Source organism: Corvus kubaryi, unplaced genomic scaffold, assembly GCF_017639235.1.
Source record: "Corvus kubaryi isolate FWS band 111438036 unplaced genomic scaffold, C.kubaryi_AGA036_p1.0 37397, whole genome shotgun sequence".
NCBI lineage: Eukaryota > Metazoa > Chordata > Aves > Passeriformes > Corvidae > Corvus > Corvus kubaryi.
In genome coordinates, this window is record NW_024581136.1 from 18,926,440 (window position 1) to 18,952,004 (window position 25,565).

Sequence of the window (25,565 nt, forward strand, 5' to 3'; positions counted from 1 at the left end):
TTATTGTAATTAAAACACCATGTACTTACTGTTTCTAGGTGTTGCTGGGACTGCCTGGTTTACTCCAGGTTGGTTCTGGTTTTCCTCACACTTCACATCCAGTGAGGGAAAGTGAAGGGAGTTTTTCAATCATGTGAATTTCAGACGGGCTCGATTATGTTCTCTATTTAAAATGCAGTGAAAAGGGGGAAGGGTGACTTTTAAAATGCAAAGTGTGAGAGGAAAGCTTTACTTTTCAGCATTTCTTTTCCCAGTTCCAAGGCAAACGTCATTATCTGTCCCTCTGAATTGTCCTCAGCCTGCTTTAGATAACACCCGATCTAATGATAATGGAGCTGGGCTGTTTCATTTACAATTCAACGAGTGAGCAAGGCACAGATTTTCTGTGCAGGTCCTAACGACCTTAAAGCCCTTGGTAACTTTGATATTACCATAAAGAGAGAAAATATCAGGGCTATTTGGATTTGTGAGAGGATGCTCCACTGGCAGCCTGCCAGCACAGCCCTGCCAGTCAAGGCAGGGGCGAAATTGCTGACAGGACAGGAGGGAATGTCTGATCCCTGTGCTGTCAGCTGGATGTCACGGGATTTGTGCATCACAAAATGTGGTGGGTTGGGACCTGGCTGAGCTCCAGGTGCCACCAAAGCCCCTCCAGCTTTCCCCTCCTCAGCTGGGAAGAGGAAAGAAAATATAAAGAAAGATTCATGGATTGAGACAAGGACAGAGAGAGATCACTCCCCAGTTACTGCCACAGGTGAAGCAACTCAGTTGTGGAGACCAGTTTAATTTATAACCAATCAAATCAGAGAGGATCATGACAATGAAAACTAAATCTCAATTTCCCCCCATCTTCACTTCTTTCCTAATTCATTTCTTGTTCTACCTGCTCCCCAGCAGAGGCAGAGGGGACATGGAGCAGGGGTTGCAGTCAGTTCATCTCACGCTGTCTCTCTCCTCCCCACTCTCTTCCTCTCCCCAGGGGTCCACAGCTTCCTGCCAGGATCCAGCTCTGGCACAGGCGTCCCACGGGATCACAACCTCCTTTGGGCATCCTCCTGCTCCGGTGTGGGCTCCTCCAGGAGCTGCAGGTGGATCTCTGCTCCCCCATGGAACATCCTGGGGAAATCCCAACTCTGGAGCCTGGAGCATCTCCTGCCCCTCCTGCACTGAGCTGGGATCTGTAGGGCTGCTGCTCCCACATACCCTCACCCCTCTCTCCAGCTCCTGTTGCTGTTGGGAGCAATGTTTCCCTTTCCTATTCCTGTTATCCCGAAGTCACTCAGTGCTGCTGATGGGCTCAGCCATGGGCAGGTCCCTCTTGGCTCCATCAGAAATGGGGAAGCTCCAGGAAGTTTCTCACTGGAGCCACCCCTGCAGCCCCCCATTGCCAAAACCTTGCTGTGCAAACTCAATGGAATGGACAATAGTTTGATAGGAAAAGGAACATTGCCATCATTTCTGTGCTTTAAGTATGAACTGAAATATTCCCCTCTCTTTTGCAAGGCACTGCAACAGAAATCACTACAATAAATCTCTCAGTTCCCACAGATATTCTCACACTGGAAATTTATAGGAAATGTTATCTACAAAATATATACACACATATATTTCAGTCCCAAACTTATTTTTTGGCAGTAACTGAAGGGGTAGTTGTGAAACTGAAGAAATGTAATAATTTATTTTGATACTAAACCATCCAAACAGAAAGATTATTTGCACACAAAACTCAGCAAAGACTGTTACTGAAAAGTGAGCATCAGTATTTTATGTAACCTGGTGTCATTTCAGTTCTCCATCCTTAAAACACAGAAACTTCAGGATATTACCTTGATGCTGTTCGTTTGTAATGAGGTTTTTGCATGGCCAAAACCCTTATTAGTGAACACAGGAACTGTTTGGAGGTTAATTCAGCCTTTATCTGAATAATTGATTTTCATGGATAGAGCTATGGAGCTGCAGGCCTGAGCCTCCAGTCCCAGAACACTCAGGTTGTGCTCATCCCTGAGCGGGTCTATACGTGACATTCACTGCCTTCACCTTTGAAATTTTGGCTGCCACTTCCAAAGCATTATTAGCACAGGGAAAGCAAAGAGAGAATGAAAATGTTGGGCAGTGTGTTGCAAAAGAATAAAGGATCCTGGAAAAGTTACTGTTTGTCCTGGAGGAAATAACTGTGGCACATTAGTCTGGTCTAATTGCTGCGGTAATTTAAGTGACTTGTGTATCTTTGCTGTAATTATGGTGTCACTAAAGCTGCAAATCCTATAGAAAAATAAGCAAATAGTGCCTTAGTGAAGCAGCAGCTTGGGCAATTAATGTGGAGCTCTCACTGGAAGAACAGTGGGATTTAATCAGGGCGATTTTCTGACTAATATTCCTATTGATATCTTGTCACCTTGGTCTTTCTCAAGGGAGTACAAATCCCTGACTCTTTAATTTTTTTAATTTCTTTTATTCCAGTACCTTTTAGTCAACTAAACTTACACTGAGACGTCCAGTAGTCCTGCTACCTCTGTTTTCACTCCTTTGGTTTGATTTTTGCTGAATTATTTTCAACTGTTGCTTCAAATTTTCAGGTACTTTAACAAAGGAATGATGTGCCCTGGAACACATTGTGGAGCCCTTGGAAAATGTGCTTAGAAAAGCTTTGCTATGTTCCTATTTTCCCATACAGGAGTGAGCCTGAGCTGGAAAAATGTATTTTAATCCTTCTTTGTTTGCCAGTTCTCTTTGCAGCTGCAGCTTGGCCAACACTGCTGGGATTGTGTGTGGATCATACTGAATTGCCATAAAAAGCACGAATGGATTGGATGTATATAATGCAGCCCTTCCCTATGATAATATAAACCCACAGATTTCTTTTCAGAGGCCCTTATGCAATAAATTCTCCTGCAGTAGTTCTCCTGTAACTCGTTTCTCTGTCTGTTTTCCATCCAGGGCTTTGCAGAGTGCCACCAAGGAGCGCGGGATCGTCATCACCCGGTCCACGTACCCCAGCAGCGGGCGGTGGTCAGGGCACTGGCTGGGGGACAACACGGCAGCCTGGGATCAGCTGCACAAATCTGTGATTGGTACGTGGCAGGAAAAGGGTCTGCATTCCTGGGATCACCGAGTCATGGAATGCTTTGGGTTGGGAGGGACCCCTGCCATGGCAGGGACACCTTGAACTGTCCCAGGCTGCTCCAAGCTTTATCCAGCCTGGCTTTACTTCTCCTTCACTTCCTTGCTTTCTGTATTCCTGTGATTTTAGATGTAAAAAATTGGCTCAGCAACCAGAATTTGTGGTCAATTCCTATTTTTTCCTTTTTCTTCTTACACCTTTCTTACCCCTTTAATTCCCTTGGGACCAGACTCCTCAATGCACTGTGTCCTGCCACTCACTTTTTTCTTTGCTCCTGTCCACCCACATCCCTGCAGTAGGAAAACACCACACATTCGAGAAATTGTGGGGCTTTTGTTTGTTGTTTTCTCTTTTGATTCAGCAGTGCAATAAACATTGTCTGTGTAACCATCATGTGAAAAAACCCAGCCAGTAACACCGATTTGTTTCTCTTTTCAGGCATGCTGGAGTTCAGTCTCTTTGGAATATCTTACGTAAGCTAATGAGTTATTAACTTCTATTTAATTACTCTGATGCTGGACATGGTAATACAGTTTCCCATTTGGGTTATTCTGAAAATTTCAGACAGGAGCTGATATCTGTGGCTTCTTCCAAGACGCAGAGTACGAGATGTGCCTCCGCTGGATGCAGCTGGGTGCATTTTACCCGTATTCGAGGAATCACAATCAGAAAGGAACAAAGGTGAGTGGCAATATTTTAATAGCTGTCAACACCTGGGCCCTTGCAACACCCAGGAAAAACCAGCCAGAACAACCCACAACTGGCCTGGCACAACAACTCCCCACATTTCAATTAAAATGGAGAAGAAAAGAACACTTTTGGCTCTTTATCAAATGAAAATTGACATTTTTTCTATGCTGGCTCTGCTACAAGCCTTCCCATCACCTGGGAGGTTTTATGCCCACAGAGGGGCAGCTCTGGGATTTGGACACTTGAAGGAAGTATGTTCTGACTTTGCTCAGACTGAATCAAACTCTACATATTTTCTCCTCTGGGCCATTTGGATTTCAATGTGCTACAGCAGAGCTAAAGTGGAGATTTTATGGCAAAAACTTCAAGGAGCACAACCGACTTCAGTGCTCTCAGTCCTAATTGGCCATAATTACACAACAAATGAGAAAATGGGGCAGTGGAATAAGATGCTGGAGTGAGACTCAGGAATTTCCTGTGCTTTGCACATTTGCCACCATCAGATATTGTAGTTCTGTTAAAAGGAAAGGGAAAGAATTGCCTACATGGAGGCTAAGGACTGGAGTGGAGAAAGCTGTCCAACAAGATAACTGGGAAAAGAAAAGAAAGGGAAACAGCACTACTGTTCCAGGGAAAGCTTCAGGTCTAGCAGAGTGGAGCTATTTAGATGGCAAATATCTAATGGATTAAAGCCTCCTTTTGAGAGCCGGGTGCTTTATCTCGCAGCACACACCTTCCACAGGCCTGGGAAAGCCTCAAAATGCAGATTTGGGGTTATCATGGTGCTTCCAGTCTTAGCCACTTTGCCAAGGTACTGTTCCATACCTTTCCTAAAGACTGGGAGCTCTCCTGCCGTCAGTCACTGGTGCCTCAGACCCTTGCTGCGAGGCCGGGCCCAGGGGCTGGTGGATGCTGCACAGGGGGACGTGTCACACCTTGGGGACACCTTGCTTTAAACGTTTTTGCAGCATTTCCCCACAGTTTTTATCAGCTTTCCTCCTTTCAGTTGCCATCTTGGGGATGACAGTGGCAGCCACTGTTTTCACTCTCTCCTGAGCTGAAGAATAAATAACTGAAGATGCTCTGCTTCAGAGGCGAAATCTCCTTGGTTTGTTTTGCTACGTTGATTTGGGTTTGGTTTTTTTTCTTAGCTTTCCCAGGCAGTCCAATCCAGCTTCTCTAACAACACTCTCTTCTCCTCCAGAGGCAAGATCCTGCTGCCTGGAATGCCACATTCCACAGCATTTCCAGGAACGTGCTGAACATCAGATACACCCTGTTGCCTTATCTCTACACCTTAATGCATGACGCCCACGCCCACGGCAGCACCGTGGTCCGCCCCCTTCTCCACGAGTAAGTGCAGTTCCCCTGCTCTCCTGACCAGGAATTCCCTTTAAAACTCTTCTAGTTGTGACCCCCTAACAACAGAGTTTACAGCATTTTCCCCTTCAATTATAAACATAAGTCTTGGCTGGGAAAAACAGAGGTTTTTGCATGTGGTGATTTACTTTTTTCCAAGAAACTCAGAAAATAGTGGCTTAAATTAGAAAATCTGTCCCAGGTTGTCCAAGTTGTTATTATTGTAATAATAAACATAAGACCTTCAGAGTTTTGTTGTCTCAGCATACTAAAAAGCAAAAGCGAAGAAATGGAAAGAAATCTAAAGTACTAACTTGCATTTCTCTAACGAGTTTCACTTTGTGCGTTCCTGGCAACCATTAATTGATCTCTGAATTATTAACAGCAGTAACGAGGCAATAGATATTAGAAAGAGTGGGTTCAATTACTGACAGAAGGGTCTTCAAGGAGGAACACTTTGGGAAAGTTCAGCTCTCGCTGTCTCATCCTGACAGGTTTGTGGAGGACAGAAAAACGTGGGATATCGACCAGCAGTTCCTCTGGGGTCCTGCCCTGCTCATCAGCCCCGTGATGCAACCGGTGAGCACCAATTTAAGCACCAATTATTAAAGTCATTTAATTTAAGCTTCACTTTTTGATTTGAGGTGCTTAAAATTTGTGTGTTTAATTGCAGGATGCTCAAAGTGTGGAGGCTTATTTCCCCAATGCCCGCTGGTATGATTACTACACAGTAAGTCATCCTATAAAAATTGTATTTTAAAACTTATATTTTAACTTGTATCTTCTGTCTTTCCACAGTGCTGTGTGTCAGGGAGGTGGGAACACTCTCCTGCCTGATTTGCATTTAATAGAAGTTCTTAGAAACATAAAATCTACTCAGCTGATTAAAAAAATACTAAAAATCCTCGATTCCTTTATAATAATGTATAACAACATGACCAGAGTTACAGTAAATGAAAAGGTGAAGTAATACCTTTAACTTAGAGCTCTTTTCACTTTTTGTAACCCTCGAACAAGACACAGAAGGTTTTTGTAACGGAATGCTCTGATAAAGAAAAAAACAAACCAGGTTTAGCTGCATAATTTTTCCCAGAATACAATAAAAGATTTGGCAACAGGAAGAGCAGGATCAAAACTCCCTTCATTAATCACAGGTTTGTGTTTCACTGCTTGGCCCCTTTGGTTCAGCTGCTGTCACCCACGGTCAGCCCAGTCTTTTATAGGGCCGAAATTTCGGGGTTCCTCTTGTTAATAGTTACTCCTGCAGTAACAACTCCTAATTAACCTGTCTAGAGAAATATTATCACTGCATTCTGAAGGAAAACTCTGTAAAAGATTCAATTTTTTTGCACACAGGAGGCAGATACTGGCTTTAGGGGACAGCTCCAAACTTTACAAGCTCCTTTGGATCATATCAACCTGCATATCCGAGGTGGATACATCCTGCCTTGGCAGATACCTGCTAATACAACTGCTTACAGGTAGGAAGAAGCGAAAATTTTAAATTTAAGTGATCTTTTTTGGGGTTTTGGTTTTTTTTCCTAATGGTCTCCTTTAACAGTATGGGATGGGAAGATGGCTGTAGGAGGTCGGCTGGGTGGTACACAACATTTCTGTAAAGAAATTGCCATTTGGGAAGTATGGAATGAGATTAGCTGAGGAAATTGTGATTTCCACAGCCGGAAGAACGCGATGGGACTCACTGTGGCCCTGGATGATGCTCTGTTTGCAGAAGGACACCTTTATTGGGATGATGGGGTTCGCATTGGTACGTCCAGGGTTTCTTACCTCCCTAAAACCCTTTTTTTTTGCTGAGGGAATGGCTGGATCCTGCCAAGAGAGGCTCTATCCTTGGAGATATTCAAAGACCAAATTCAAGCAGACAAAGCCAAATCTGAGGATGTGAATTAGAGAGAGATGAAACAAACTGTGGGGTGTCCAAGGAGGAGGAGAGGGGAAGGGAGAGACACAGCCACAGCCACCCCATTTCTGGGGGACAGATCTGAACCCGCCCTCAGAGGCAAAACCGGAATTAAACCTGCAGATCAGCATTACAGAAACATGATTCTTCCTGATTTGAGCCACACAACGCTGTGATTTATAGAATTAATATGTTGTATAAATGAAATCATGCCCTGGGCCTGAGGCAACGCAGATAACAAAGTTCCATCCCCAATCCTATGGGAGCCATGACCATAGATCATGTGAGAACTTTCACAGATTTCCTCAACATGGCTAAATTTAAATTGTCTGCAGGTAAGGGATGATGCTGAGATGTCATTTATCCTCCCCTCCCAGAGTGCTTTACCCTCATAATGACAATGAGCTCTGGCTTGAGATTCCCATCAGGAATGCGGGAAATGTGATGTGGGGGGAGTTTGCAGGAGACTGGGGGTGGATCTGGAGGTGCTTCACACACGCTGTCAGCACTGGAATCCAGAGATGATGGTGATGTTTAGGGAATCTGATGATAAATGGGATTTACGTGGATTACAAGGAGCATCTCACAGGCACCCCTCGAGGCAGGAGCCTCAATGCCCAGATGTCAGCACTGCTCTGAGGGCAGGCATAGCTGAATTATAGGGCTGGGAAAATAAAAACAGCCATTTCAGACAGGCAGCAGCCTCTGTCATGGTCAGGTGTCACCTGTAATTGGGCAGTGAATGGAGGGGGATGTGGGAAATGACTCTTCAGTGAGAAACAGGAACATTTTTCTCCTCATCTAAACTCTCCTGATCTTCCTAGTGCTGCTTCTTTGTCTGCTTTTATATCTTACCTCTAAAATGTTCTCCTTTTGTCCTCATTTAAACTTGAAACACACTGAAAATATTTTATGTCTAACAGCATTTATCTTCTGGAAATGCACGACTTCTCTTTATTTACATACAAATACATCCCTTATATTTGTAAGTTGTCCATGGACACAATCCTTGAGCTGAAATTTCAATAATGTGTTAAATAAGGTGGATAGAAAAGGCATTTGATTCCTTTTAATTCTTTTATTCTTTCTTTACAACAGATGCATATGAAGATGGTGTTTACCTGCTAACATCATTTACTGCTAATCAGGTAATCACATTAGCTTATATGTATTTAATAGGCACTTTTGGGTGATTTTATTGTATTTTTAACTGTGGGTATTTTAATTTGGGTCTTCCTAATGTCTACATATCCCAACCTTACATTAAACTGTGCTCACAGTTGATTAGGCTAGAAGAAATGTGATTAAACTGTGTTAAGAATGAGCTTAGGAGTGATCCTGGAGTGTATTGTTAAGTACAATTGTCAGATTTCACTTCTTATCATAACCATCGAGTATCTGCAAATAAATTAGGCTCTAATTATAGGGAGTTTTGCTTTAAAAGAAAAGCTCTTTCTATTGTAGCAGAAAACACACTTTCTTATTTCATTACTTTCCAGTGTGCTTCTAATTTTATCCACACTGTTCTTTCTTCTCCTTTAATTCTGTCTTTGTCAAATAAAAGGGTGTTAATTGCTAAGGCAGGGAGTTTGTTTTGCTAACACTCAGTATTTGCAGTTGTAAGGAGATTATAAAATAAATGCACCTTTCCCTGCTCCTACAAAAACTTGGTAAGGAAAAGCTTAATTAAAGAGGTCTTGAATCAACCAACAATGAAAAACACTCACCCTCTGAGCCCTAAATACGTGGGATTGTGTCACAGCACATTTGTGTGGGATCTGGGTACATCCTGAAGAAATCCATAATCTCCTTAAAATCTCAGTAATGGCACGAGAGGGGGCCTGTGAGTGCTGAGGGAGGCGATGGGGAGGAAGGAGCTGTTCTGGGAGGGCAAAAAGGAGAAGTATTAGAGCCTGGAGCTGCTCCCACAGAAGCTGGAAAGTGAGACAGGGGCAGGGGAGGAGGGGTTTGTCCTGCAGCACTTGCTGCCCATCCAGGGGTTGAGAATTTCTCGTTACTTCACTCCTCACATCAATCAGCTGAGTGGCAATTAAGGACCTGCAAAGCCCAGGATTTGGCCAGGTTAACAAAGTGGAGGAAAGCTTTCAGTGTTGGAAAAATAAATCACAACACACAGGTAATTAGGAAAAAAACTTGAACAAAAAACCTGGAGTGAGGACAGCAAATGGAAAACTCAAGTGGATTTCATAGAATCCCAGAATGGTTTGGGTTGGGAGGGACCTTAAAAATAATCTCATTCCAATCCCTGCCATGGGCAGGGACACCTTCCACCATCCCAGGCTGCTCCAAGCCCCATCCAACCTGGCCTTGGACACTGCCAGGGATCCAGGGGCAGCCACAGATGCTCTGGATTTGTCCCAGTCTAATCCCAATCGCTGATATTTTCCCTCTTCCTTTCAGACTGTTTTGGATATCAGAGTTATACATCAGAATTACACTGATCCAAACAACCTGATGTTTACTGACATCAAAGTCCTGGGGGTGCCCACCAGTGTCCAGCAGGTGACAGTGTCTCAGAATGGGCAGGCAATCCCATCATCCCCCGGCTGGGTCTATGAGAGCAACAAGAAGGTGAGATCTGCTTGAAGGGTTAAAAAAGGTTTCCCACCTGCGTTTGTGCTCTGAAACCTGTGGAGATTCAGCTGTAATACCATATTTAAAATAGTTATCTATTTAGCATATTTAAATATTTATATATCTACCTATTTATCTATTTAGCATATCTAAAATATTTCTATATTTACCACATTTAAGATATTTCTATATTTAGCGTATTTAAAAATATTTATATATTTAGCACATTTAAAATATTAATATATTTAGCACATTTAAAATATTTCTGTATTTAGCACATTTAAAATATTTCTGTATTTAGCACATTTAAAATATACCACGTTTCAGAAAGATGCACAAGCTGCCAGCAGGTAATGATTCTTTAATACAATTTAATGCATAGAAAGTATTGTGTGTGCTAGAGCTTTCAAGCCCAGAAGTCCCTGTTGAGGAAACCAAACTGCTTCTGGAAAAGTGGATTTTGTTCCCTAACAGCTTCCCTGCAACCTGGAGCTGTGACAGGAGGCAAAGCATCTCTGAGTATATTCCTGGTCTCTGCATGACCCCGCTGTTGTCGTTCTTGTCTGACAACATTTCCCTCTCCCAGCCCTGTTTGCCTCCCACCATTTCCTGCTCTGTCCTGTCCCATTTTGGCTCTGGGCACTGCAGCACTCAGTTCCCACCCGGGCAAGGCAAATCCCACTTTTTCTAAGGTTATTGGGAAACCTTCAGCCAACTTCAGAGCACCAGGATTTCCATCTCTGTGGGTTGTGTCTGTCCAGGGATTCACCCTCTCCTGTCTCCCCAGACAATGAGAGTTACCAACCTCTTGTTACTGGGATGTTCCTACCCTTCCTTTGGGATTCAGCCTTCTCTCATGTTCTAGTTTGTCCTCTCTTTCAGTGCAAAATCAGAATATAAAATTTTTGTACGCAACAACAACAAAAAAAAAAGGGGGTTAAAAATATAAAAGAGAATGGAAACGTTTCATTCTGCTGTTGACTTTCTGATGGAAAAAAAAATCATAGGCACTGCTGAATTACAGTGTACTCTGAGTTTGGCTGCCTTTAAAAAATTCCTTTATTTTTAAAGTAAAAGGAACCTGACTTCTAAAAGAGCCTGTGAATGAAGGAAGGGATCAGAGAGTCATGGTCAGACTCCCAAATCTGTGCCGGTTAAACTGTTTGTAGTGATAAAAACACAAATGAAAAAAAAAAGAGGAATCAATTCCTGTAGGTTAAAATGAGCAGCCACTATCTCCCTGGAGCACAGAAAACACCGTGGGTCTTCAGGGCTGAATTCCTAAATGCCCATTTTGTGTGTTTTATTCTCAGCTCCTGACAATCACCAAGCTCCAGCTGCAACTGGGCCAGAACCACACCCTGCAATGGAGCTGAAATGGAAAATAACATCAGCCACACCACTGGGTTTTCTCAGACTTGCACAACCTCTTTCAATTTTTCCCTTAAAACCACACCAGCACAGCCACTTCGTACCCAGGTATTTTTGTACAAAGCAGTCACGTGCCAGTGGTGACACTTTAGGAGAACTTCATCTTTGAAAGCTGAGAACTGAAGGGAAAACTCTGTTTTTTCAGAGTAGAATTCCTGTCTTAGTATCTAATACATTTTGTGAAAAAAGATGCAGCTGTTGTTACCTAAGTGGAGTTGAAGGCATTATTTTGCCCATGTCTAAATTCCATCCTAATTTTAATTACACCCATGCAAGTTACTACTATGGAGAAGAATTGAAGTCAAAGCAAATGTTTTCAGATGACTGATTTAGCATGAAATAATATTTCAAGTTTTTGATCTACAAAATACTCAAATACTTAAAAAAATCATTTGAAGTTGAGGGGGTTTTGTACAACTTCAGCCACATCTTTGTGTTTCCCATGTTTGAACCTGAAGTTGTAAAATTAAACCTGAGGTTTCAAGGTTAATTAATGAGTGTTGGTCTCTGTGTGTTTATTTCACGGAAGGAAATGTTGTTGTTGTGTTTTTACCATAATAACAATTAATGTTAAAGCCTCCTTTTATCCCAAGAGTGCAGCACGTGAACTAAAGAGACTGGGAAAACATATTTACAATTAAATTTGAGGGGAAGAAATGGCTGTTGGAGGTAGTGGTGATCTCCAGGGACTGTGCTTTACATTCATTTAAAGGATTCCTCCTTGCTTTAAAATTTTGGGGTAAAAAATGCAATAGCTAACATCTCCTAGGTGGGTTAGTGCAATCATAGGGGTGAATTTATTGAAACTTTGCTGTGAAATGGTAACGAAATTGGCAAAGAAAATGATCATTTAGGAGTAATTTTATATTTCATATTTTGACAAATAAAACTTCCCTGTTTCTCCAGCTGCAAGCAGATGGGAGGATGTGTCCTTTTGCTGCAGCAAGGGGTGAGCTTTCACCTTATGTGCCACACTTTGCATCCTCTCATCTGACATAGGAAATATTAGAGACAGCAAAAAGGCTTCCAAAAAACAAATTTGTCCTTATTCATTTGAGGAACCTCATTTTTGTCTTTTTTTCACCTTTGAGAGGCTTCCAAAAAAATAATTTCTTCTTATTTACTTGGGGAACATCCTTGTCTGCTTTTCAGCTTGGAGAGGCCCAGCACCTTGCCTGAATCCCAAGTTTCAGCCCCAGGGGATGGTTTTACTGAGGGCCCAGGATAACAATTCCTGAGAAACTCGCCCAGGTTGAGAAATCCCAGCTTCAAACTCACTTGGCCACCCCGGGGTCACTCCCTGCAGAGCCTCTCCCATCCCACATTCCCTCAGCCACTCTGGATCCAGCCCAGATGTGTCCCATTGCAGGAAATCCCACGAAAATCCAGTTGCCCACAGAATTAAACACCCTGCTTGTGCTGAGATGGGATTTTTTAACTCTCACTCTCCTCGGAGTTTGACTTTCCAGCACTTGTAAAATAACAACACCCAGAGGTTTGACACTGACACTGAACCGTGCTGTAAATCGAGTCTCTCCTGATGGGAGAGAATTTTCTAAAAGTCCTTGCAAGGAGTTTCAAAGATAAAACGAGACTTTTCCTTGAGTTTCAATGCTTCCAGATAGTTGTTTATTAAGTCTTACTAGAGGAACAGAGTCACTAGCCTGACCCAGGTACAGCACAGAGCACAGAAAGCAGGAGTGAAGTCTAATTATCAAGATTTACACAGCCTTTTAAAGATATTTTAACCAATAGTTACTAAAAACGTACATTAGTTTTACTTTCTTACCAATTATTCAGTAACACGACCAGGAACTGCAGAATTTTCTATCCACTCATTCCAAACTTCTTTTACTGCAGAATATGGAGTGGTAGAAGAAGGAGAAGAAGGTTTAGAGAACAACAACAATCCTCCATTTTGATATTTTTTACTCTTACCTATTTACTATAAAGAGAAGCCCAAAGCCTCTAAATTTTTCACCCTGTGACAATCTTACCTAGTAGTCTATAACCTAATTCACACCACTGTATTTTCTAGTTGTTGTCTGACTGTTGGTAATTTCTTCCAAGGTTTGAAGCTATACCAGTGGTGTCCAGGGGGGTAAGAACCCTTAAAAAAAGGCAGAGAAATATTCTCGGCACTCTGGGTTCCTACAGACACAATCCTGCTGCACACCCCACCAGAAAATCCCCGCTGAAGGCACAAAGCCTTGCCTGAAAGACACAAAGTCCTGCACCGGAAATCTTCTTTTCTGAGCTTTAGTTTTTGGAACCATTGGAATTTTGTTGGAACTGTTGCAGTCTGACAGCAGCTGAAGAGAAATACCCGCTTAGGGCAGCTCAGAGGGAAAGCACCACGAACCAGGGTGGGGAGGAAATGATGGAAAAGCAGCTCTCATTTCCCATCAGTGTCATTCCAAAGGGTTCCCAAGTGCTGCCTGCACTGAAAGGCTCCTCCTGGGTACAAACTGTAGGAGTGAGGGGCTGGGGTGGAGTAGCTGTGTAGAACAGGAGCAGACATTGTGCTAAAGAGACACTGATGGCCCTGGCATTACAGTTCCACTCATGGAAAAGATAAAACCTCGTCACGCTCGGCTGTGCTTGTGTTAATGAAGCTGCCACACACGCACAGATAATTGGGTTTTTCCTTGGAGCTGGAAGGAGCAGCTGGATGGCAACATCTGGCAGCACGGCTGGAGCGTGGTGGGCTGGGAAAAGAGGGTTGGGCACCTTTGGGGATCCTTTTCCTTCCTTTTCCTTCCCTCCTTTTATACAAAAAGCTCACTTTTGTGATTGTTCTTCTGGTCAGTTGAGGAACTTTGGGGTTTTTTCAGCTAAACCAGGAAATCTTTGATAAATGATGAAGAGTTTGGAAGTTCCTCTTTACATTTGCTGGAAATACCAATCTCCTGTGACTCCAAGGATTAAGCCAAGCTTGGCAGTGCTTTCAATTACCAACACAAATATACTGCAATATGAATTTGTGAATTATCATTATTTGCAACTGAAATGTTAAAAATTAATCCAATGCAATGCACTTCAAATTAGCCCATGTGGAAAGCTGAAGTGTTTAAATACACATGGGATGTGTGCTATATATAAATATATAATTCACAAGTGCATGGTTAAGTGGACACACTTAAACACACACTATGTCTATTACTTAAATTATTAATATTTAAATTGTATTATTTAAAGTAAGGGTTGTTTTCCTTTTATTATATGGTTGCTCTCACATTCAGAGTCGTTCCAGTTGAATGTTTAATGCATATGAGGCATTATGCACATTACTATAATTATGGCATAAGAGATTCAGAAATGCTCCCTGACCAGTGGGTCCCTTTTTAATCATCTCAGGAGACCTTTCCTTCCCCTGATACAAACCCTACACTCAGGGTCAGCCCAGAAAGCAGCTGATACTGAAATATTCCAGCTCTTTTTAAAAATGGATAAAATTTGCATTGAGTACCGGGTGTAGAAGCGGCAAATAAAAATGACATGCAAGCAGGATGTCCAAAAAGTACCTGCTAAAAACATTATTTGCCATTAACTGAGTCTTGAAAGTAGCCCAGGGATGGAGGAGAGCGAGGAATCCAATCTGGAGCAGGCCCTCCAGATCCGTGGTTTTCTTTGCCAGCATGGGAACAGCTGGGAGAATCTGCTGTGGAAAAGAGAAAATATTCAACATCTTTGTGGATTTGGATATCCAAACCAGTTCATCAGGACACAGGGGCTGGAATTAAATCAGGTATGTCCAGGAATTGATGTAAGAGCTTCCAATACCCTGTGTCCATGGAGAAAAATTCTCCTCAGATCTGGTTTTTGTAGAATCATGGAATGGTTTGGGTTGGGAGGGACCTTAAAGCTCATCCCATTCCACCCCTGCCATGGGCAGGGACACCTTCCACTGTCCCAGGCTGCTCCAAGCCCCGTCCAACCTGGCCTTGGGATCTTGGTTTTCATAGTCGGATAAAGTCTAGGACTGAGGAGTTTGGGAGTTGGGTTGAATCCAAAAGAGCTGCTGCCTAAAAATGACAGAATTTGCAGATTTGTGCTATTTTTTCCTAAATTTGAATGTACTGGTGAGTGACAAACTCTGATGTGTTTGGACAAAGCCAGCAAAGAGAAATCTGCAAAGAGCTGAGCTCTGCTTCAAGTCCAACTTCTTGTTATTGCTTTCGCTAATAGATTTAATTCCACTGGTTATTATTTTTAACAGATTAAAGAGAAATTAAAAGCAGCTCTTATAAGTATTTACACTTTCAGATAAATATTTAATAAATGTTCTCTGTTGTGACACTTCCTCTCCTCAGAACAGCACAACTCTGGACAAACAACAACAGCCACAGAAGCTCCTCTTTCTCCTGTTTTGATCCACACAATTCCTCACACCTTTCCCTCATATTCACTAATGACAGAAAACAGAATTTCCTGCTCTGCATATCCAACCTCTCCAATTACTCTTTGCTCTCCAGCATTCCCATCCATGTTCCAGTGCAGGGATGCTGGGAAGGGCATTTTGTTGTTTTCCATGCAGGCAGGTCCTGCTTCCTTCACAAGTTTCCAGCTCACTCCTTTCATGAAATCCCTCTCCCCATTGAACTCCTGGCCCCCTCAGATCTCTCTTTCCCATTTTTCCACCACCTTCGGCTCTGTTCAGTGCTCTGAGCCGTGACCAGCCTGGAGAAAAAGCTTTTCTAGGCTCTGCTATTCCATCTCTACCTTAGAACAGGAAATATTTCCATGCCACCTCTGCTTGTTACAATCCTAAATGGATCTCATCGGTTCTGCCCTCTACCCTTAATAACCAGAAACATTTTGGAGTGAAAATGGAGATATCCCATCCTTTGGAGAGCCTAATCCCTTCCCACAGATCTTTCCAAGCAATAAAAACAAAGTTTGCCTGACTTTGAGAACTTCCCCACAGCACAAAAGCTTTTTCCAAGGGTTTTAATTGAAGCCAAGCCCCTATTTAGGTTACGACGTCCTATATTTAACTAGAATGGAATAATTTCTTTTCTTGTATTTAACCTTTGATCAGCTGCCTACCTTTGAACTCTGGATATCGACCTCCTCCTTGTCATCCTTGTCCCACTTCTCCTGTAGCTCTTGCATAACCTCAGAAATCAAAATCAAATTCTCTCTTTGCTGAAATAACTTTTATTGTTTTTCTTCACAGGCACAGCTTCACTTTGTTCTTTTGTTTCTTAATGTAACCACCACGGAGATCTGGAACACAACAACGAAGATGTTTGTACAGTTTTAAATAAAATTCAGCACAGGGGGAGTGTGTGGTTGAACAACAACAGTAATTAAAGAAAATACAGCATAAATGAAAAAATAACATGTTAAAAATCCTGTCGTGGTCTGAATTTTGCTTTTTTTGATATGGCTTAGAATGTTCTAAACTGTATCATTACCTCCTTTCAGGTTCTTGTATTCAATGACTTGTTGCTTCAGAGTGATGCAGGTAAAAATCTTCCTTATTAATATTTGCTTCCAAATGAATTCCAAAGAGAGAAGTGAATTTCTGCATTCAGAGAGCACAGACAAACAAATTCCCATCAATCCCCTTGTCCCCCAAATAGTTTCAAACTACCCAGATCTAAGTGATTTATAAATCCTGTGGCACTTGCAGGCTTGGGGCATATTCAAAGGTTGTTTTGTCCCTTTTTTCCTTTTTCTTTGGAAATATCCTTTCATCCCACATCCCACCCCGCTTCTTCCACTGTCATATCCCAGATGGAAATTATTTTCTTACCTAGGGACACAGAGCAATAAATCAAAACTGGTTTTAGTAAGACCAACTCAAAGCAGACCATGAGCAGTAACAGCACCTCTGCATTTCCTCAGCATTTCCTGGATCTGGTTTTTCCCACAGGGTTTATGCCAGGCAGGTCACCACTGAAATCTCTGGAATTACATGGATAAACCTACCACAAGAGAATTACCACATCTTCTCCAGCCTGATTATTCTGACTGTTTCTCAGAGTTTGCTGTTTCTCCTCTGAACCCTGGGAACTTTGTTCAGCCCAACATTCCCACTACTGGACATAACTTAAGCCCTTCTTGTGCTGACTTCCCACAAGCTGAAATTTTGGATATTTCTTCACACATTTTTATGTTTTCCTGCCTTTCAAGAAGTGAGTGTTGCTACCAGGCTGTCGCTGGCAGTGTCCCACACATGGCCAGAGCCTTTCCGAGTCCCTTCCAACTCCAGATATTCCATGATTTAAACACTGAGTACCTGGAGAATAGAACCATTCATTAATATCTTAAGAGGAGAATTTTGGGTCAGGCTTTTTGCCTCTCACAATGCATTTTAATGCACTTCTTATGGAGTCTTCCATTAGGGCTCTGCAGAGGTAGTTCAGATTTTCCTTTTATTCAGCATTTCCTCGCAAGGGAATAACAAAAGCTGAAATTCTCCACCTCCTGCAAGATAATCCTGTGAGATTTTTGTATTTATTGCTTCTGGATGTCAGACAGGGAATTCACTTCCCACCATACCATAAAGCTGATTTATGAGAATACAAATGCATATATGGGTCAAAATGAAGTGATTTTTTTTCCTTAAATAAAGGGGGCACAAAACTAAAAGAAGCTTTTTAAATAACGACAACATAGTGAAAATGTCAAATTTCAAGTTCTATACTTCCAACATGCAAAGTTACATGTTGGGGAATGAATCTGAACATTTTTTTGTTGTTATTCTGGTGTAGGAACAGCACCTGAGAGAGGAAATACTTTCAGCTGCTGGAAATGTGGCTTTCACACTCATCTATAGCATCAGCCTATAGAGGATGTCTTTGTTATGATAAATATTTACACATGCAGACTCCCATTTCCACATCCTGCAGAACTGATTACGTCAAAGGAAAATATTTGGTTCCTTGACAAAAAATCCCACTTTTCACTTTTCCTTCCCCTTTCTTTTCTCTCCTTTCTTTTCTTTTTATGTTAAAAAACAATACATGCTGTACATTATATAAAATATAATATATTGTAATATTAATTCCTGCATCTTTGAAGAATATATATATATAATTTTCATACTATGGAGACTCTGTAAAAAGTCACCATGTCCAGAGTTTGTTTTTATTTGGATTTGTTTTTAGGATATTCCTCTTTTATCTACATGCCCTGTATTCACATATGTTCACCTGTGTAGAATTATAAGCAGTCTGCTTCCTTCATTTTTTTGAGATAACTTTAAATAATAATGAAAATCCATAAATAACGTGGAAATCCACATCTAGAAATAAAATAAGTAAGTAGCACACCTGCAGTAGCAAGGTTAAAACGTTACATTCTGAATATTTGGGCAATTATCTTCAAGAATGAGGACAAAATAAGTACTTAATTTTCCTGGAGCATGATCCTTTCTAATTTGCTTGAATATTAAAAAATAAACCCTTAAAACCTTCAGTTGTTTCCAGTATCCTGTAAAAGTAAAGGTAGCAGCTGTGGAGTTATCACAAAACAAGTATGAGAACACCTTCAGGTACTCACCAGAGGTAGCACTGAGTATGTGCTGCTGCTGCAAATGTTATTGTGCTGCAGCAAATCCACAGAATTTTCCACCCAAGCAGCAGCAGGAAATGTTTTACACGAAGAGAAAAAGCCACGTCAGTCCCTCAGCCCCTTCACTGCAAGGATCACTCTTCTGCTCGTATTTGCTTTGTGGGTACCTTACCAATATTTAATTTGAACAGGCCCACGGAACACAACGAGCCCTGAGCACAAGGTGACCCAGGGGTGTCACTTGCAGGGACAATGAAAGGGTTTAGTGCCATCCTACTGAAGAGCAGGGACAGGAAAATGTGGAAAAGACTTTTAAAATATCAGGTCCAACCATGACCTGGCACCACCACCACACTCCCACTGAACCACATCCTCCAGTGCCACATCCACACATTTTCTGAACAATCCCAGGGACAGGGCCTGAACAGTTCCAGGGACTCCACCACTGCCCTGAGCAGCCCCTTCCAATGCTTTACAACCCTTTCCAGGAAGGAATTTCCCCAATATCCACCCTGAGCCTCCCCTGGCCCAGCCTGAGGCCGTTCCCTCTCCTCCTGTCCCTGTTCCCTGGGAGCAGAGCCCGACCCCCCCGGCTGCCCCCTCCTGTCAGGGACTTGTGCAGAGCCACAAGGTCCCCCCTGAGCCTCCTTTGCTCCAGGCTCAGCCCCTTTCCCAGCTCCCTCATCCCCTCCTGGGGCTCCAGCCCCTTCCCCAGCTCTGTTCCCTTCCCTGGACACGCTCCAGCACGAGAAGAGAGATGAGGAGGGACAGCCCAGGTGGAGCCTCCCAAAATCCCCAACTCTACATCCCTGAATCCCAAGGGCACCCTGTATCCCTGAATCCCTGCAGCTCCTCAGCAGCTGGGAGGGATGAGGCTGGGAAAGCGCATCCCTAAGGCCATGAGCAGGGGAGCAGCACCAAGAGCCGCAAATGAGCGGAAAAAAAGTTTGCTTGTAGTATGAGAAAAACCTAAAAACTGGGGAAACTTCTCTTTTCTTTTTTTTCCCTTCTTTTTTAAATGCTAAGCCACAGATTTTAATAACAAGAGGAGAAAAAAAAAAAGAGAACACTGTTGTCGAAACCAAAGAATTTCAACTTCCCAGCCTTCTTTATTGTTGTCAACTTCAGAAATTCCCGAAGCCTAACAACATCACTTCAAAAGCACTTGGTCTAAACGAACACCAGATAATGAAAGAACATCCTTTAAGAATATTTCCAGAGACATAAAAACCCCCAGCAAGCTTCCACGAGCGACACTTTGACAAACGACGCTCCCAAAAAACCAAAAAAAATCTGGGCACGGAACTGAAGCTGCTGGCGAGAGTGACACTTTCCCTCCTGCTAATTGACAACTTGAGAAACAAAGCCACGAAAAGAGGCACATTCTGCTGTTCCTCTGGTGCCTCGAGCCTGTCAGGGAGCTGGGAATCAGCTCCAGTTTGATCTGAGGCAGCGCGCGGAGCCGAGCGGGGCAGCAGGAGGGATCTGTCTGCAAGGGCTGGCACAAAGTGCTGTGAGAGGCAACCAAGGTGTGCTTGAAGGCCCAGTAGAGCAGCCAGGGAGGCTGAAAAGGCAGAAATTGCAATATTTTTAGTGCTCTGTGGTTTCTTATTTAACAGCTTAGCAGGGCTGAATGCATTAGAGACAAGCGTGGAATAAATTCAGGGTGGGAAGTTGGGAGGGTGAGGTGGAGGCATCACTCAGCCACTCAAAGGACCCTGGATTCAGGACAGTGTAATTTAGAGCTAAACCACCTCCAGGGGTTTTGTTTGGAGAAAAATCCAGAAATTTTGGCTAAAAAAATGTGTTCAAGGCCAGGCTGGATGGAGCTCTGAGCAACCTGGAAGGTGTCCCTGTCCATGGCAGGGGTGGAATGAGAGGAGCTTCAAGGTCCCTCCCAGCCCAAACCATTCCAGGATGCTGTGATTCTGCTGACTCGTTGGTTTTAAATCAATCCTAAATTGGTTTTAGTAATAAATCCGAGATTTTCTCCTAAAAGTGGGGATTTTCCTTTTCTCTCAGCATTGTGCCATCAGTAATTATTTGATATATTGTTTGCTTGTTACAGAGCCCTCTCTGTATATATTATCTATAAATCTATTTATATATCTAGATATTCCACTATTACAGCTGCCAAAAGTTTTTGGCTTGTGCAAATGACACAAAATCTGAAAAATGCTGGGCATTTTATTAACCCTTTTTTAACTCATTCCCTATGCAATCATGAAACAGCCTCGGGCTTTATACTGGACATTTCAGCTGGAAGTATTACAAACCACATTGAAAGGAATTTAGGATTTAACGGTCTCCTACCAGATATTTTTATCAGGATCAGAGATCCTCTAGCATCCAGATTAGATGCTCTGCTGCTTTGTTTCCCTTTAACTCAGCAATAACCCTGTGTCTATCTGTATCAAGAGGGCTCTTAAAATTGTACCTTCACATGCAAGAACACTGCTCTGGTGGCTTCTTTCCCCCCCATTTTTATTTCTCTCTTCCATAAAAACCAATCCTCCATGAAGTTATCACCACTGAGGACAATAACAGGAAACAAAATGCACTGATGGAGATTTTAGTGCCAAGTTTCATGCTACAACCCACCCTTACGGCTTGGTTAGAGGGACAATAAAATCTGCCTTCTTTAGGGGAAAGCTGACACCTTCTTTTGGTCTCTGCCATCTCCAAAGGCCATGGCTGGCCTGAGGAGTTTGGATGATTTTGCCATGAGAATAATGAGAAACCTGAAGGCAAAAAGCCACCAGATATTATATTTTGCATCAAAAAATGCTGCATGGAGCATTCAGGTTTGTTATTTGGAACAGTGATCATGCAATTTAGCAAATTATAAAAAATAATGACAAGCACATGCCAAGTTTGGGGCATTTCCTCTGCAGGCTCAGCTGTGCTGTGTTTTATTCCACTTTGCAGAGGATTGTGTTTGGTCTCCTGCAGAAAGATTAGCATCAAATATTAATAGTTTTTTCCCTATGCAGAGTCAGAAGATGGGAAGCATTTGACTGTTTTCCATCATTCTAACAAACTGCTCTGAAAGGAAAGAATTATGGAGTGTCTGAGGTGGGGAAAACTTTGCAGTGGCAGTCAAAAAAATGAGTCTCAATTCTGAAAATCACAACAGAGAGAAGTCCACAGGACTGAGGAGGGAATGCTGGGGCTCCCCTGCCACAAATGCACCCTGTCAATCTTTGTGTCTTCCTAAATACCTGAACACTCCAGACATTTTTTTTCACCAATTCCACCCATTTCAGAGTTCTGTGGGAGGCAGTTAGCAGTAATGAAAGCTCACCTGAGGTCTGAGCGCGTTGTTTTGGAACGCCACCCACAGAAGTTCGTGTAGATCTCAGACAAAGGAGGGGAACACAAACCTGTCTTTCAAAAAGAAGATGGGCAGAGCCTATTGTACACCAGGAACTTGTTTGTCTTCGCTGCAAACTCCAAATGTTGCTCTTTTCGCAGGAATTACTGACTTTGAGAAGGTGAACAAATCAGGTACAGACTCATTTCTCTCAACACAGACAGGAAGGAACTCAGCCTCCAGATCCACCTGGAATTTTGGGGTTAATTCTGTGTCACCTCTAGATCTCATCACCTCTTTCCTATTTTGGATGCATCCAAAGGCAACCAGAACAAAGTTCAAACAGCTCTAATTTCTCATAAATGTGTATTTCCTTCCTGAAAAGCTTTTAAACAAGAGCTGACTGCAGGAAAAAAAAAACAAAGGCTCCGTTAAAAATGAACCTGTTCCTTCCATAATACTTTTGATCAAATTAATGATTTATTGAGTGCAAGTATTGCTGCTATCAGGCTTCCACAGCACTTCCAAAAAGAAGTGGATGGCTGGAAAAAAACCTGTGGAGAATTATTGCTCACACAGACGTGGTGGAACAGAGTTAAAGCTCTCGCCAGCGATGAGAGCAATAAAATCTGACTAAGATAATGCAACAAACATAATGGTTTGCTTTGCATCTTAAATAGATAATGAAGCAACCAGAGGCAATAAATCCAGCAGTTCCTGCACTCCAGGCTCCATAAATAACAGCTCAGAGCAGTAGGATTTACAGTGCTAATAAAATTAACAGATGACCGAATTCCGGCGCTTTCACTCACCCCGCCGGTGATGTTCTCCCCGTGACGCTGCGGGGGCCGCTCCCAGGAGAAAGGCAGCAGCAAACTTCGGGATAGTGGAGCCAAATCGGAGCTAAAATGCTCTTTTGTGGATGGGGAGAGGTGATCTTTAGGAATTGTGAGTCAACTATTTCCACAGCAGGTCCCTTGGGAGCTTTCCTTCTCCCTCCGCAGCTCCAACCCACAAGAGAAGGCTCCAGGCACTTTTCCCTGTCCTGATCCACACCAGCCCCTTCAACCTCGATGATTCAGTGATTTATTCCATGTTTCTGCTGGAGTGACCCTTTCTGGGTCTCCACTCACCTCATTTGAGCTGCTCACACGGCTTCAAGCTGAACAAAGCACCCCAGCTTCTCCAGCTGCGAGAAATCAGCCCGAATTAGAGTGCGTTCACTTATCCTGATTAAGGAATGTGGCTCAGGAGGGGAGAGGAAGCAGAAGATTTGCCCAGAAGTTGCAGAGACCTCATTATTCCAAGTATTCCAGGCCAGGTTGGGTGGGGCTTGGAGCAACCTGGGCTCATGGAAGGTGTCCCTGCCCATGGGGCTGGAGGATCTTTAAGATCCCTTCCAACCCAAGCCCTTTTGGGATTCAGTCTGGAGAGGGATGAGCTCTCCCAACGACGGGGTGGAGATAAACAATCACCCAACAGCAGCTGCTGAGGCTTAGGCTGAAATGAAACAATCTTGTACCTAAATGTTCTCTTTCTATTCCTACCAAGAAAATCCGCTTGACATAATTTAATTACACCTACGAGGACATTACACCTCAGCAGAGGCAGGGAGTTCTGAGAGCGCCGTGTCAGAGCTGATGACATTATCCGAGCCACTTTTGATGGGATTAATGTTGTTTCAGGGAGCTGAGGAGAATTTTGCTGCACGAGATAGAACAGCAATGGAACAACAGGTCCAGAGGGTGAGCAAGGCTCTTCCAGGCAGCGGCGGATAATTATGAAATGTAATTATCCTTGGAGTTTCTCAGGGAAAAGAGCAAGGCCTGATAAACATTTTAGCACATTCTTGCTGTTAGGAGGGAAAGAAAGAAAGGGGAAAAAAAAAAAAAGGACATTTCAAGGAAATTAAAAACCTAAGGCAGCAGGTTTTGCAGGGAGGGATTGAATCCTGAATGCTGGGATTTGGCAGGTCATTTAAATACGTGAAAATGTTATTTAATTCATGCAACCTAAAACTGTACAAATAAAAGCAAATTCAGAGGGAAAAGGATTATCTTAGAGATGAAGGATGGGGATTTTAAAATCTAGAACGAATCAGTGGCTAAACCTGACACAGAACCCCCCTCTCCTTGCTGGCGGCTTCTCCCCATCCCTCAAATCCATCCCATTCCAGCACCAGTAATGTGGAGTGGATCCAATCTGGGTGCAATTTTCCAAGCTTCTCATATTATTCTGAACAAAATTATATAAAAAAACCCAGGAGGGAAAGGAACAGAGCTAAAGAATCCTATTTATTATCTTTCCCTTTACTTTTACACTAAAGTGTGATGTTGAGCAGCTCACACTGGCATTGCCCAAATGGATTTAAAATTCCTTTCCTATTATTAATTGTGAAAAAGAAAAGAATAATAAAGATTGTGGCTATGATTGCCAAAATCACCAAACAAAGGGGATAAAGCAGCAAAAATTTTGTCCACTCCTTACGATTCACTTTGAAATACATTTTTTGCACATAGCAAAGAATAAATAATACAAACAAAGTGCTCCCTCTCTGTGCTCTCCATTTCTACACACACACAAAAAAATGGGATGGGCTTTCCTGAGGACCCTGAAAGAAAAGAAAAAAAAAAAACAACCCTGTAAAGGAAAATATTTTAAGGGAAATAATTTTTTAACAACTATTTTAAAATATTTTTCAATATTATTTTTAAATAACTATTCATAAGAGTTGAATTCCAGAAAAGGTGACTCCTCAAAACTGTTGCAAGATGTGGTCTGGAATTCTAAAATTCTGCTCCATGGAGTCATTCCAGCACTGCCTCTCCACCTTATCCTTCTCCAGTGTAGGACAGGTGCTGTGGGGCCAGAAATGTGTGATGCTGCAGAAACAGCTGTGCTACAAAACCTGCAAATCTGGAGCTGCCTGGACGGGCATCCCTCGCCTTTTGTCACTTCAAATCACCATTTCCATGGGTGGTTCTGCATGGTCAGGGCTATTTTGATGAACCTGCTTCTGACAGAATTTTGCATATCTGGAAAAGAATCCCAGCAGATCAAAATCTCACAACGCAATCAAGGGCAGATTAAAAATGTGCTTTGTGAGGCTCATCAGGAGTGACTGGGGACGCATCCAAGGGTGCATTTTTGTCACTTGGTGTCCCCCTTAACAATAAAACCCTGTGAGCTGTCAACGTGTCAAGGTGTGTTGAGTTCACAACGAGCAAGGGAAGGCAAAACCTCATGCAAGGACACAAGAATAGAAAAGCTGCCAGAGAAAAGATAACTCTGGCTTACCGAATGTTTTTCAACATTTACTCAGATCAAGCCTCTAAAAATAAAGATGTCTGCCTTTCCCTCTAAATTAGCCTCAGCCAGGGATTCTTGTCAGATACATACATTATATAAAGCCCAAAAGGTTCTTAAAAATAGAAATAAATAAACCAAAAAATAGGAAGCCAGCAAATCTCTTGCTCTGAAAGACGAGATTGGCTTTCATACCCATAAATACAAATGAGTCTTTTATCTTGGCGTGTGTAGCCTTAATTAGAGCTGGATGTACAGGATTTTCCAGACACTACAGAGGATGTGTCAATACAGATCACAAAGTA

The 25,565-nt window shown here is 42.6% G+C and overlaps 1 protein-coding gene and 1 long non-coding RNA gene across 2 annotated transcripts in view; one reads left to right on the forward strand and one right to left on the reverse strand.

Moving 5' to 3' along the window:
• Positions 1 to 11,614, forward strand: part of SI (sucrase-isomaltase) — a 43,145-nt gene extending 31,531 nt beyond the window's left edge. The window contains exons 38-48 of the mRNA XM_042042415.1: positions 2,938 to 3,071; positions 3,560 to 3,594; positions 3,686 to 3,802; positions 5,016 to 5,164; positions 5,665 to 5,749; positions 5,844 to 5,900; positions 6,527 to 6,651; positions 6,850 to 6,938; positions 8,190 to 8,239; positions 9,513 to 9,683; positions 11,000 to 11,614. Coding sequence (XP_041898349.1) covers positions 2,938 to 3,071; positions 3,560 to 3,594; positions 3,686 to 3,802; positions 5,016 to 5,164; positions 5,665 to 5,749; positions 5,844 to 5,900; positions 6,527 to 6,651; positions 6,850 to 6,938; positions 8,190 to 8,239; positions 9,513 to 9,683; positions 11,000 to 11,062 — 1,075 coding nt within the window. The 3' untranslated portion in view covers positions 11,063 to 11,614. The remainder of the gene's footprint in view (positions 1 to 2,937; positions 3,072 to 3,559; positions 3,595 to 3,685; positions 3,803 to 5,015; positions 5,165 to 5,664; positions 5,750 to 5,843; positions 5,901 to 6,526; positions 6,652 to 6,849; positions 6,939 to 8,189; positions 8,240 to 9,512; positions 9,684 to 10,999) is intronic.
• A 1,593-nt stretch (positions 11,615 to 13,207) lies between these two features.
• On the reverse strand, positions 13,208 to 18,040 carry LOC121671216. Its single transcript, XR_006018430.1, has 3 exons — positions 16,538 to 18,040; positions 16,167 to 16,346; positions 13,208 to 14,778 (listed from the first exon to the last, which is right to left on the reverse strand). It is a non-coding gene; the product is annotated as an uncharacterized LOC121671216 (long non-coding RNA).
• Between the last annotated feature and the right edge of the window lie 7,525 nt (positions 18,041 to 25,565).